At 47.1% G+C, this 12,773-nt stretch overlaps 1 protein-coding gene across 7 annotated transcripts in view; it reads left to right on the top strand.

Moving 5' to 3' along the window:
- ARHGEF9 (Cdc42 guanine nucleotide exchange factor 9) overlaps positions 1–12,773 on the top strand; it is a 189,123-nt gene that overhangs the window by 127,393 nt on the left and 48,957 nt on the right. For all 7 annotated transcript variants that reach the window (XM_065689217.1, XM_065689215.1, XM_065689216.1 and 4 more), the window contains exons 5-6: positions 806–985; positions 10,305–10,496. In XM_065689217.1, coding sequence (XP_065545289.1) covers positions 806–985; positions 10,305–10,496 — 372 coding nt within the window. The remainder of the gene's footprint in view (positions 1–805; positions 986–10,304; positions 10,497–12,773) is intronic.

Below are 12,773 nucleotides of genomic sequence, written 5' to 3'. Positions count from 1 at the left end.
AGACACAGGTCTGGCCTCAGTCATTGCTCGTGGGCAGGAATCTGCCCCTGGAACACCGTCAGGACAGCGAGTGCTGTAGGGTTTCGTGTGGGCAGAGCGATGTTTGAGTGTGCCACGGAGCTGGGCTGTGCTCCAGGTTGGGTCTGGAACAGGTCAGTGGGTGCCACGGAGCCCTTTGTATCTGCTGGGTAGCTTGTAGGTTTCAGAAGTGAGGGATGTCAGTACATCATGTCACCAGCACTGAATAAATACTCAACTTGCAGTTTTAAAGAAAAATGTTCTACGTATGATGACAAACTTTGCTTGGATTTGCATGGAAACCCTTCTGAGCCTTGAGCTGAGATCTGAACCTTTAACTGAGCAACTTGTTCTGGAAGAGAGATTCCCTTGCAGGACTCTGTCGCTCGGTTTTGCCATGTTTGGGACCTCCCAGCTATCCATTACACTAACCAAATTGCATCTGAAAACCATGTGCCCTGGTAGATGTGCATGCTCATGACTACATGGTGGTGGCATTAAGGGGTGTGGGGGGGGTGTGCTGCTGTTCCCATGCATGGGGCCGGGGCCTGAGAGACCATGAGCATCCACCTGCGGTGCTCACTTGTGTGGGATGGTTAGGAGCAGAACATTGGTCTGTAGATACTGTCACAGCCTGAATTCCATCACATGAGGGTGAAATGATTCTGGATTGGAATGGAGGAATATTGTTTTCCTTTGGCTGAGTGCTTTTTCTGTGCTGCTGCTGTACATGTGCTTGCTTTGGGGAGCTGAGCTCTTACTGACTGCTGGTTTTCTGTTTCCAAAGCTGATCAGTGGTGGTTCTATTGTAAGTGCTGAGGCAGTATGGGATCACGTCACCATGGCCAACCGGGAGTTGGCGTTTAAAGCAGGAGACGTTATCAAGGTCCTGGATGCTTCCAACAAGGACTGGTGGTGGGGTCAGATCGATGATGAAGAAGGATGGTTTCCCGCCAGCTTCGTGAGGGTGAGTGACTTTCTTCTTTTCACCACTACAATGCATCACTGCCGAGGCTGCTCAGAACTGTCAGTGAATTGAACTGGTTCCTGTGCTTGTTATCACTGATGCTTGTTCCCAGTGTGTCTGTTTCCTGTGCAAAAATGGGGAACAAGGAAGGTTTCAAAAGAAATGGGTGTGGGATAGAGGGGGATGGAATAGGTATTGGCGTAGCTTTTCATGCTGGTGGGATATGGAGTAGCTTTTGCTTTCTGTTGTAGCCTCTCTCCTTAAGCAGTTATTTGGGAAAACAGTTATATGTTGTGTGGATTACGAGTAGATCATTTGGTGGGGCCTACAAGTTCACATTAACTCCCAGTGACCTGCGTTTGGAAGAGCTTTAGCACAGGGAGATGTGAGCCCCTCCCTTGCCAAAAGCAGTGCTGCTTTCTGACTCTTCAGCACTTTGGGATGTAAAATCACTTCACTGATTAGTCCCTGGTTATTTTTGAAGGAGACAAGGCACCATTTGGCTGCTCTGTGTTTTCCTGCTGCAGCAGGTTTTGCTGTGCCCAGCCACTTCCAGTGGTGATCACAAATCAGAAGAGTTTGAGCACTTGATTTCCTTTGCTCAGTATGTGTTAAAAAATCCAAGGGACAAGAAGATGTCCTTTTTGCTGTCATCAGCTCCTGCCACATGATTTGGGCACTCTTGACCCTTCCTCAGGCTTTGACCATGTGCATTTCCTTCTCCTTTCCCTTCTGTGCAGGGTTTGATAGGTGGGATCAGAGGTTTAATTCTGTCTATGGAAAAATGACGATTTCTTTTGCCTTGTGAAACTGTGAAAGATGACTTTCCTCTGAGCCTTCCAGGCAGTTTGACAGGCTTCATAGTGTGAAGACTGTTCTCTCTGAAACACACACTGAAGACCGTGCTGCATCCCAAGGAGATGCTGCGTTTGCTTTGGGTCTCTGCCTGTCACCCGCCCTGTGTTGGGCAACCCTGCGTCATCAGCATCCCTGTTTGATTACATCATTTTATCTGGGAAACAGCCATATGGATTAGGAAAATCGGGTTAAAATGCATCCCCCCCAGTGGTACCATGATGCAGCTCTTGTGTCTGTCCTAGGTCTGACCAGAGCCAAGAGTGATTGATCAGTGACTGGAACTGGAGCCTGGGTTGCCTGGGTGAAAGAGCTACATAGTTATTCTGGTCCAGAATATCAAAGTGTATTTAGTTGAATAGGACACTGTGGCTCTGATCCTGCAGCCAGTGGAGGCAACAAGTTTGGAAATGGATTTTTATCAGGTGTGATGCAGATGATAATCTCATTGCAGGAAATGCTCTCCCCAGTGTCTCTAGCACATCTCTGTGCTGCTGGCTGCAAAGGCTGAACTGGAAAAGTCTGTGTCTTTTTGCTTGATTTAGAGGCTGAAATATTCTGGGCCAGTTTAACTTTCCAGTGCATTGACCAGTGCTGTTTTGTTTGTGATTCTGGGGAAAAGATGTAATATTCTTATTGTGTGATGTTGTAAACATATGGTTCATGGTAGGTGATAACAGCCTTGTTTTGCACTGTCCTGTTTGCTAAATCCCATACCAAACACCTAAACAAACAATCCTGTTTGCTGTGAGGCCCTAAACTGTGCATCATTCGGCTTGGCTGAACTTCCCATCTCTCCCTACACTTTCCAAAGGCTGGAAGGAGAATTTTAGAAACTGGGAAAAACAAAGGAGAAGGATCAATGAATTTCAGATGGTTGTACACAAACATCTGAACAACATCCTGGAACAAACCTTGCTGCTTAGGATCATTGGGTTTCTTGCCCATTTTGTCTAATGCCACAATCCTGTGGCTTGACTTCATTCCAACAAGATCAGTCCTTCCATCAGCTCTGCAAGAGGCCAGCTTGGTTATTCCATCTCCCTCTGCCCTAGCACCAACTGATGCACTCGCAAAGGGGCAACCACATGGTTTTGATGCATGAATGATTGTTAATACCTAACACTAAGTCCCAGGCATTCCAGCTATAATGCAAGCAGAGTTCTGGCACAGTTTGTCCACTGCTCTGCAAGGAAGGCTGAAGGGGACAATTTGCCATTCGGGTTTACACAGCAGAGCTGCTTTCCCCCTGCAGCACTTGTGTGCTGCAGCCCACTCACTGGTTGTCCTGTGCTGAGAAAACAACTGCCATTTGGGCTGTCATGTTCTCCTCCCCTCACTGGCTGAGGTCGCTTGCTTGCCTCTTCACTTCTATTCTTGCATATTCCCCCCTCACTGTCTCTGTCTTTCTCAGTAAGTTATTTGAACCAGATGCCTGCAGAGCCTTTAGGGAAGGTGCCTTTGACCCTTCTTTTACTTGCAGGACTATTGCTGCAGGTTTATGCTCCTTCAGGGTCCAGTCAAAGACTTTTTAACCTAAACCCTTTCCTTTTACTGTTCTCTGCAGTTTTCTCCCTTGTAGTACTTCTGCAGCTGATCACTCCTTCATAATGAGGAGGCTGGTTTGTTCTCTGTTGTACTTTGAGCCCTGCCTTTTTAAGACTATGCCAGAAAACTGCCTGATTTAGCCTGGGTGGTTCTAGTTTTACTTGTAAAAGAATTGCTTTCCTTTATATATGTATTTCTCTTATGCAAGTACAGGAGGGAAAGGGAACAACATGTTACGTAGCAGAGGATGAAAAGCAGTTCAAGTGCAAGATGACAGGACAGACCAGGCTGGTACAGAATCAAATAGGATTCATTTCAGGCTGTTTTAGACTCCAGGCCTCGTGTAGGTCCTAACAGCGACCTAACAGAGCAGGTCCCTGCTAACAGCAGCAGGTCACTGCAAAGTCAGATTCCTCTAAAAGTCATTTGGATCACTTCTGAGGACAAACCTGGGCTGGAAACCTACTTTGCACTGAGACGTCTGACGCTTCTTGTTCTCCAGCCAGATCATATGAAAATGTTTGGCAAAGCATTTGGCACTCACAAAATCTCATAGCAGGAAAAATTCACATTTGCAAGTGCAGAGGAAAACAGGAACCTGCTGATTCCCTTGGCCTCCTTTACATGCATGGTTGGGAGGGCTGCAAACAAAAGCCATACTTGAGTTGCCTGTATGTACAGGAGCTGTTGTCTTTACGCGTGACACCTGCAGTTATCCTCTTAGTAGCTTGAGACTTGGCTAGAATAATGGGGAGAGGGGAAAGCGATAGAGTTTGGGAGCACAGGAACTTTCACTGGATGATAAAGTGATGCTTTTGGGGGGAAAAGGCACAACATAGGAGAAGTAGAATTAGGAGTTAGTAAGCGATGGGGAATGGTTTTCTGCTGGAAGCTGCTGCACTCAGTGAGAAAGTTATGAAAAGCCTTAAGTCATTAGAGAGGTGGATGAGAACCCCAGAACTAGATATAAGGCTGAATGATGAGCTGGGTTTAGGACAGATGAAGGTGTCTGTGTTGTATTTTAGCCCATGTTATCAAGCGAGCATGCTGGGCAGCCACAGGGTGCACCCATCAGTCTTGCGCTGCACAGTGTCTTTGAATGTCCTGTCAACTTCTAGGGGTCTGAGAGGGTGGGAGGTACAACTGGGGAAAAACCAGCACAAATTTTAAGGAGGATTTCATATTCCTGTAGTGGTAATGCTTCTTGTTGCTCTTCTCTCCTTTGTGGATGGTACAGCCTTGGGCTGTCTTTACACGATATGGTACAAATTCATTGTTGCATACCAGCACTTTCCACATCCACTCAAAAAATATACTTAGTGTTTGTAAGGAGGAATTTAGAGCCCAGGATAATAGCCCAGTGCTGCAAATACATCAATTATTGTACCTTAAGGTCTCCTTTAGAAAATACAGTAAGTCTTAAAAAAGTTTTGATTGCAGAGCCAAGCATCACATCTCCAAAATAGTGAGGCCCAAGTGAGATTCAAGCACTCCAAACACAGGAAATCAAATGGCATCATGTTTGGGCTCTGGCATGTTTCCACTGAGAAAGGAAGAAAACCATGAAAGCTTATGGATGTTTAGTGCTGTGGAATCTTTCCCCAAAGACGTGGCAGAATGCACCCACCCTGGGCAGAGCAAGGGATTGATTTTGTTATAAAGCTCTCCTTAATCTCTTTGGATACCATGAGGCAGACAGAGTTTCCAGAATATATTTCTTCTCACCTCAACTTCTGCCTTATATTTACTGAGCTAAGCTAACGGGCAGATCTGGGGTTGAGAAGGTTTTTACTGCAACTTCATGTAGTGCCCTTTGACTTGGTTGTCATGAGAAATAAAGGGCAATGGTCCTCTAAAAGCCTGAGCAAAGATGGTGTATAAATTCTGTGCAGTCCATACCTCTTACATAGGAGGAACTGCAGGGGTGGATCAGTGCAGCAATGTTCCTTGTTCTCTCTCATCGTTGCCAAGCTTTCCCCAAGTGTTGTAATTTTAGATTGATTTTCCTGCTGAAAAAGCTGCCTTTGACCCACTTTATTTTCTGATGCTGAAGGAGAAGTGCTAGATGGATTGGTGTAAGCTTTTAAGGCACTGTTTAGAAGCAGACTCTAACCCCAGAGTCTTCTCTTAGTGCCCAGCAGCTCATGCATTTTATCGGGTAGGTGGGATTAGCTTTTATTTGTAGGAGTTGACTGCTCTGTATTGCAGGGGTAGCTGTGAGAACCAGCCACATCTTGCTGCCTATCAGCAAGGCAAAAAAAGGCCTTTTTTTTTTGCCTTTGAAATCTCACTGCACGCATAGGGATCTCGGTACAACAGCACATCACTCACCTGCTTGTCCATCACTGCAGTCACTGCATCTACTGAGTGCCAATGGCAGGGGCATCAAGGTGAGGTTTTCCAGAGAAGACAGGATGGGCTGAAGTGGCTGTTACCTGTGGGACAAGCAGGACAGTATGTGCTGCAGTGTCTGCTGCAGTCACTGCCTTCCAAAGGAGATTTTATTCTCCCGTGGCAAATCCGGCATAAAAATAGCTGCTGGTAGAGGTATTGCCCGCAGCGGAGCAGCAATCCAGGATGTGCTGCAGACAAATGGGGTCTTGTGTTGGGGTTTTAAAGTCAAGCAGCATTTTAGCATCCAAAGGGGCTAATTGCAGAATACCATTATCATGACAGCTCATGTCACTCAGCTTAGCAAGCACCAAATCCCCAAAAGTTCAAGTGCTGGCACTGGGGCCCTTCCACACACGGGCTGTCTGCAGGTACGGAACCGATGTTTTGATGCGGTTCTTTAAAGCAGGCAAACTGGGCACAAATCTTCACAGCCCCATCCCTGTCCTCTGCCAAACTGGTCATGAAGGAAGATCCAGCCTCTGGTGAGGTTCTGCAGGAGCTGCTGAGCTTCTGCTCCTCCCTGTTTTGCATCATACGTAGCATCACACAGCGAGGGCTTTTGGGTTTTAGGAAATAGAGCCCTAGCTCAGGTATTTTGGTGGGCACAGTGTAGAACGTCTAGTTTATTGCAAGCAAGTTTTGCTACATGGTGGAACTCCAGCCCATGGGAGTCTGTACATTTAAACTGGAGGAAACAGGGAGCAAACACAGGTCAAGTTCTTTGGAGCTGTTTGTGTTCACCTTTCACAGATACAGTGTGAAGCTGTCCCTATAGAGTCCCTGTTTTCTCCTTTTCCAGAAAGTAGTGAAGGGTATTTCTCACCTCAGATAAAGGGAACTTCTGAGGCTAGGACTGAGGAGTTTTAGAGGGGAGAGGAAGAGCCGGAAGTGGGTTTGCCTGAAGCTGGGGAGTTGTGGGAAGAGCAGAGAAGGTACCAAAGACCCTGTGAACTGGAGGGAAGTGAAGGATGGTGAGGCTGGAGCTAGATTACAGAGGAAGAAATTCAGGCTGTTGGAGAAAACAGCGGCAGGACCACAGGAGGGAAAATCTACTTGCTTCAGCTTGCTTTCCTTCTGCTGCCAAATGTCCTTTTCCTTGTCCTGCAAGAGGGTCCAGGGATTTGCTGTGTTTCACACCAAATGGCATCCCAGCCACAGTCCCACACTTCCCCGCGGAAAGGGCACACAGAAGGGCAGTGAGGCTGGGACTGGCCAGGGCAGCTGCTGGAGGACAGGCAGCATCCCCATGTGCCAGGTTCTCACCTCCTCTCTGATGACAGAGATGGGAGAAGCATCTGCCCTTGGGCATTTGTAAAGCCCAGGACAGCCTGTGCTTCCTCCTGAGGGCAGAGAGGCTGTGCTGGATCACTGGAGAGACACACAGAGACAGATGATGTTTTACTTATGCAAAGCTCTGCACCATGAGCCCTACTTGATTGCAAATAAGCAAGTGATCTTTTTAATCCAGTGCAGAGTCCAACAGAGCATGCATATAAAACAGTGCACGTGGCTGAAAGCAAGGGCACAGCACTAGAGAACCACCAGAAGAAGGTAGAGGGGGCAAACCCTGCAGCTCATGGGGTGGCTCTGCTGAGCAGGGGTGGTTTGATGAGTGAACCAGTCCCAAGGCTTTGTGCTGCAGAGTTACTGGAGTGTCCACTGTTTGATACCAGGTTTTGGTGAAGGTTGGGCTGCTCACACTGATATCTGCTATAAAGTCAGTGGTGAGCAGAGATTCAGTGGAATGGCAGCAGCTCTCTGGAAGGATCTGCCTGTATCATTAATCTGCCACAGGATTTAATTGTGAGCTAGAATCCAGAATGGCACATTATCTGCTCGTTTTGTCCTTGTGAATATCCAATGGAAGGAGATTAATAATCCAGATGGCTGGTAAAATGTTTGTTTTATCATGCTTTGTGATTATTATGAGACTGTCAGCCCTCAGAGCCTATTCAAGTAAAATGTCCTCTATATACAGTGTGTGCATTCAGCAGTCTAAATATATAATAATTACAGGTCAGCTCGTGTTGGAACGGTGCCATTTGGTGATTTTATGCATCATTTGGGGATAGCTGCAAGTTGATAAATCACATTTCTATAGCTTCTATATCATAGAATGGTTGGGTTGGAAGGGACCTCAAAGCTCAACCAGTTCCAACCCCCTGCCACAGGCAGAGACACCTTCCACTAGAGCAGGTTGCTCCAAGCCCCATCCAATGTAGTGAACACCTTCCTTAGAGGTGCCTGTGGACTGGGTTAAAATAGGAACCTTTGCAGCATTGTCTGAATCAACTAAATATGACATTTAATGTTACTGGGAAAAACCAGTGTCACCCCCAGTTTGCCTCTTCCACCTTCCTGTCACCTGCAGCACACCACCCTTGTGGTTTGAGCAAGCAGGTCAGTGAAGCAGAGAGGATCTGGCCTGGGGTGGTGGTGTTGGGTCAGAGGACACATTAACACTTAAGGTGCAGCCTTCGCTTGCCCCAGAGCAGCCCAGATCCTTCTCAGCACAGGCACAAGAGGATTTGAGAGCTGAGGTAGCAAAACCAACTATACTGTGTCACACCAAAGGTCTGTCTGGCCAAATTGTTGCTTACGGATCATGGAATCATGGAATGGTTTGGGTTGGAAGTGACCTCAAAGCTCAATCAGTTCCAGCCCCCTGCCACAGGCAGGGACTCATTCCACTAGAGCAGGTTGCTCCAAACCCCATCCAACCTGGCCTTGAGCACTGCCAGGGATGGGGCAGCCACAGCTTCTCTGGGCACCCTGTGCCAGCGCCTCAGCGCCCTCACAGGGAAGAGCTTCCTGATATGAGTACAGGAGTTTGGTGAGTTCAAAGTTATTCATGTAAGTCCATTTTTCAGGGTACGCATGAGCTTTCTGAGCCCTCCACTTGAACATAAAGTCTGTCAGCCTCAAAAATATTCATGACAAATGTCACTGGTAAGGTGGATTATCCCGTTTAGAGATGCAGAGAGCCTCCACCAGTTGAAGTGGTTGGCCCAGGGTCAGCAGTGTTGCTGCCAAGATACCTCATCTCTGTGAGTCATGGTCCGGACTTCAAGTGATCCCCTGGAAGAATGATCCTCACTTGAATTAGGTGGAACTTCAGAGGTTAAGACAGAAAGCAGGAGTATTTGAGGAGCGCAGTGGGATTAATCCTTTCAGCGGCTGAGGCTGCAGAGTGTGGGGATGAAGCATGTTCAGCTTCCTCTGCTGCTGATAAAATTGCTGTATTTGTTTTTAATCTAAAGTAGAAGTCGTCTCGATTAGAACGGTGGGGTTGTTTTTTTTTTCCTTTTGGGAACATGAATCCTAGCAGGAAGGAGCAAAAATTTCATTAAGGAAATAAGCAGGTCTCCCGAGAGTCCCAGATGCGGCAGTGGGGAGTGTTCCTGCAGTGCACAAAAGGCAAAACAAATTCTGAGGGTTTCAGAAATCATGAATGTTTGCAAGCTTGCTATTTGCCTTCAAGTTCCCAAGCCTGTAGGATTCCTGCTTTTGGGCCTTTCCCTCTACTGTTATTACATCTGTCCTGCTGTATTTTGTAAATGAAAATGGAATTTTCTCTCATGATCACTTGACTCCAGGAGGCTGAGCTTTAAAAATTCAACTTCTCTCTTAGTTTACAAGTTCATGTATGGTTTTTGTTTGATGATGGAAAAGAAACTCAGTGTGCTGAAAATACAGTGGTCCTTTTCAGGGATTTGGGGGGAATTTGTTCCCGTTTAGAGTGTTCAGTGCTTAGAGGTGCTTGGCACCCCATCCACAGCTGCCCTCAGCCCCCAGGTTTGAGGAGGCTTGTTCAGCTGCTCTGATCTCTGCGTGGTTCAGGGATCAGTACCTCAGGATGCTGAGATTGGGCATTTGCCCGAGTGGAAAGGCTCTTCATGTGAAATGATGAGGAAAGCTGCTGTGAAATGAAAATCAATGCTCATTCACAAATCCTGGCCTGGGAGGTTTACAGAAACAGCAGTGCCACAACCCGGTGAGCCTGGGCTGCCGATCACATTCCTGCACGTTCTGAACCTTCTGAGATCAGTCACCTGTAAAGAGCAAAGGGCTTATCCCTCCTCCCAGAGGTTTCCTCCTGGCTGGACAGACCCCAGCTGATGGTGTGTGGGATCTGGCCAAGCAGGGCTGTACCCCAGTAACTGCCATTTCCTTTAGGTTGGTCTGGTTTATGTGTGTACATCCTGGTTCAGAGCACTTGACAGCATCCAACAGTCCAGTTACATTTCACGTGATTATTTTATGTTGGGGATCAAAACTGCCAATACTTGAAATCCCCTTGCTTAGGAGAGGAGGTTGGCAGAGTGCAGGGAACCATTTGGGGCTGGTTGCACCAGTGTGACTGCCTGGGCTAAAAGCTGCTGAGGACACCACTGGTAAAAGCATTGTTGGTGCTGTAAGGAGGAAGTTGGTCCAGTATCTCCCCATGTCCTGCAGCCCAAGACTTTCACTTGTTGGCTTCCTGATGCTTTAAGCCTGTTTCTCTCCCCTCTTCCCCTCACAGCTATGGGTAAACCAAGAAGATGGTGTGGAGGAGGGAACCAGCGACGTGCAGAATGGCCACTTGGATCCAAGCGCCGACTGCCTGTGTCTCGGCAGGACCGTCCAGAACCGGGACCAGATGAGAGCCAACGTCATCAATGAAATCATGAGTACGGAGCGCCACTACATCAAACACCTCAAGGACATCTGTGAGGTACAGTGGAGGTTGTGGAGCTGGGGTATTGCAGCAGGATGTAGGGTGGGCTGTCGAAAGCTGAGGTCTGGGTTTGTCTTTGGGTGATGGGGGAAAAAGATGCAGTGGGTTTGAGTCTCGTGTCTAACAGAGAAGCAGCATCTGTCATTAAGTATTGATATGCTGGATCTGATCATTACCTTGAGTTTGTATTAACTAAAAGTACAATTTTCTGACCAGTTTTCCATACCTCTTTGGCTAAACAATAATGAGGTTGACACCCTTCAAGCAGTCTTCTTAATTAAAGCCCAATGCTTTTGAACTTGTGATTAAGGAAATGAGGCTGTAATTAAATCAACCAGTTACCTATTTCATCTATGTCTTTCACACTGGGTTCACTATTTTCCCTGCCTCAGGATGGCCCCTACTTGCCTTTTATCATGGTGAGACTGAGAGCAAAATGTTCTCACCACAGGAAATGAAGTATGTTTTATCCAGTGTAAGGGGACCAGCAAGCAAATGGACTTTGGTGACTGACCCATGCATCCTCAACCTGGTTCTTCTTCATGATGTTAAAATTAGTCTCTACCACCCTTTACTGTCCTGCAGTGTACAGAATTAGTGCTGTGAGCTGAGCCCAAAGGACAGTGCATGTGGTGCTGGGTGTTCAGGAAGGGGAATGCATGGTGTTGCAGGACACCTTGGGCTTCATGTGCAGGGGATATACTTATCACTAAAGGCAGAAGTTTGTTAGCACTAAAACTAAAGCCCGTGGCTTTCAGCTTATCCCTCTGAATGTCTGGGATTTAGTGAGCCTGTGCCCAGTCTTTGCAGAGTCAATGTGGTGAAGCCCCCTGGGAATTCTGCTTAGAAACATGTCTTCCTCCCCTCATACTGCTGCTTCCCTACTGACGAGGCAAAGCCATCCAAAATGCATCTGTGACGCTTTTCAAAGATGGAAGAGTCTTGGGATTTCAGTTTGGAAACAAATGAGCTTAATTTCACTGTGCTATTTCCGTCAGAGGGCTTTGCACTGAGGAAGGGAAGAACTGCAGGAACTTTTCCACATGTCGTTTCTTTTCCTGTGTTTGCACTTTTCTGATGAAAAACTAAATAAGGGCCCTTCCAACTCTAACCATTCTATGATAAATAAAACTTAACGTGCATTTCCCAGCCATGTCAATCTGATTTTGCCAAATCAGATTCTCAGAAGGCACAGGTAGGTGTATCTGCAGTGATGTCTGTGGGGTAGCACTGATTTACAGCACCTAATGATATGTCCCAGATAGGACAGAAATCTCTTAAGGCTTGTTCTTTACTCTCTATGATGCAAAATAATGTTGAGGGGATAAATCTTACCTCCAGGTAGAGCACCAGGAAATGATTCAGCTGCTTCTCTTAAAGAAGGAGGAGGACTGACATGGGCATTCTCATCTGCAGAGTGATGGGCTGCCCCTTGCTGAAGAGAGCCTCATTGTGCTCAGTCTAATCAGAGCAGTCTGTTTGCCTCGAGAAGGCTGGGAGACAGCTCAGTCATCCCAAGCACTTCAGCATTGCATGACATGACTGTTTCTGTTTGTGCATGAGAGGAGGGGGGCTGGAGGTGGAGAGACAGGGGCTGGTTTGAGCTCCTCCCCACGCTGCTGGAGGGATGTGTATGGAGGTGTTATTTGTGCTGAGGAACAAGTGGACAGCCGACAGCCGCTGATGAGACACGAGGGCTGGTGACAGTGGCAAATTCCCTCTTCCCTTTGCTGTTTATTATAAGTTGTCAGGACAAACAGCAGCAGTATGACGTATTGGAGGGGATGAAAGAGGAGTTGTGGCTGGGTGGTGAAGGCTGAGCCTGATTTAGTACTGAGTTTAGCGGTGAGCAGTTATACTCTTGTTGCTGAGCTATAATGAATAACAAATCCCAGTACCATTGAGGCACCTTAAGATGTTATCAGATGATGCAGCCCTTGCTAGGTGATTAAGAGCCCTCCAATTGCTCTTTTCTGCTTCAAGATGTATTTCCACTATCTGCTACTGTATTATTATGGACCATGTTATTATTCATAATACCCATAGTTCTGCCAAGTGAGGAGCTCATGAGCTTGCCAGCACCAGAATGAAATGACCTGTGCAAGCCAAGACCTACATGAAGCAGCTGGCTTGGAGGGGACCTCCCTGTCACACAGAGCCACTGCCCTGAACAATGCTGCTGTGTTCTGGCTTAGAGTACAAAGGCCTGACTGCTGCTTGGTGAAAGAGTTCTGTGAAGATTCTTATTAGGGGTGAAATGTGGGGTGTTCCCTG

The sequence above is a fragment of the Lathamus discolor genome, chromosome 9, assembly GCF_037157495.1.
Source record: "Lathamus discolor isolate bLatDis1 chromosome 9, bLatDis1.hap1, whole genome shotgun sequence".
Lineage (NCBI taxonomy): Eukaryota > Metazoa > Chordata > Aves > Psittaciformes > Psittacidae > Lathamus > Lathamus discolor.
Note: the sequence above shows the minus strand (reverse complement) of the source record. Positions and strands in the feature narration are given on the sequence as shown.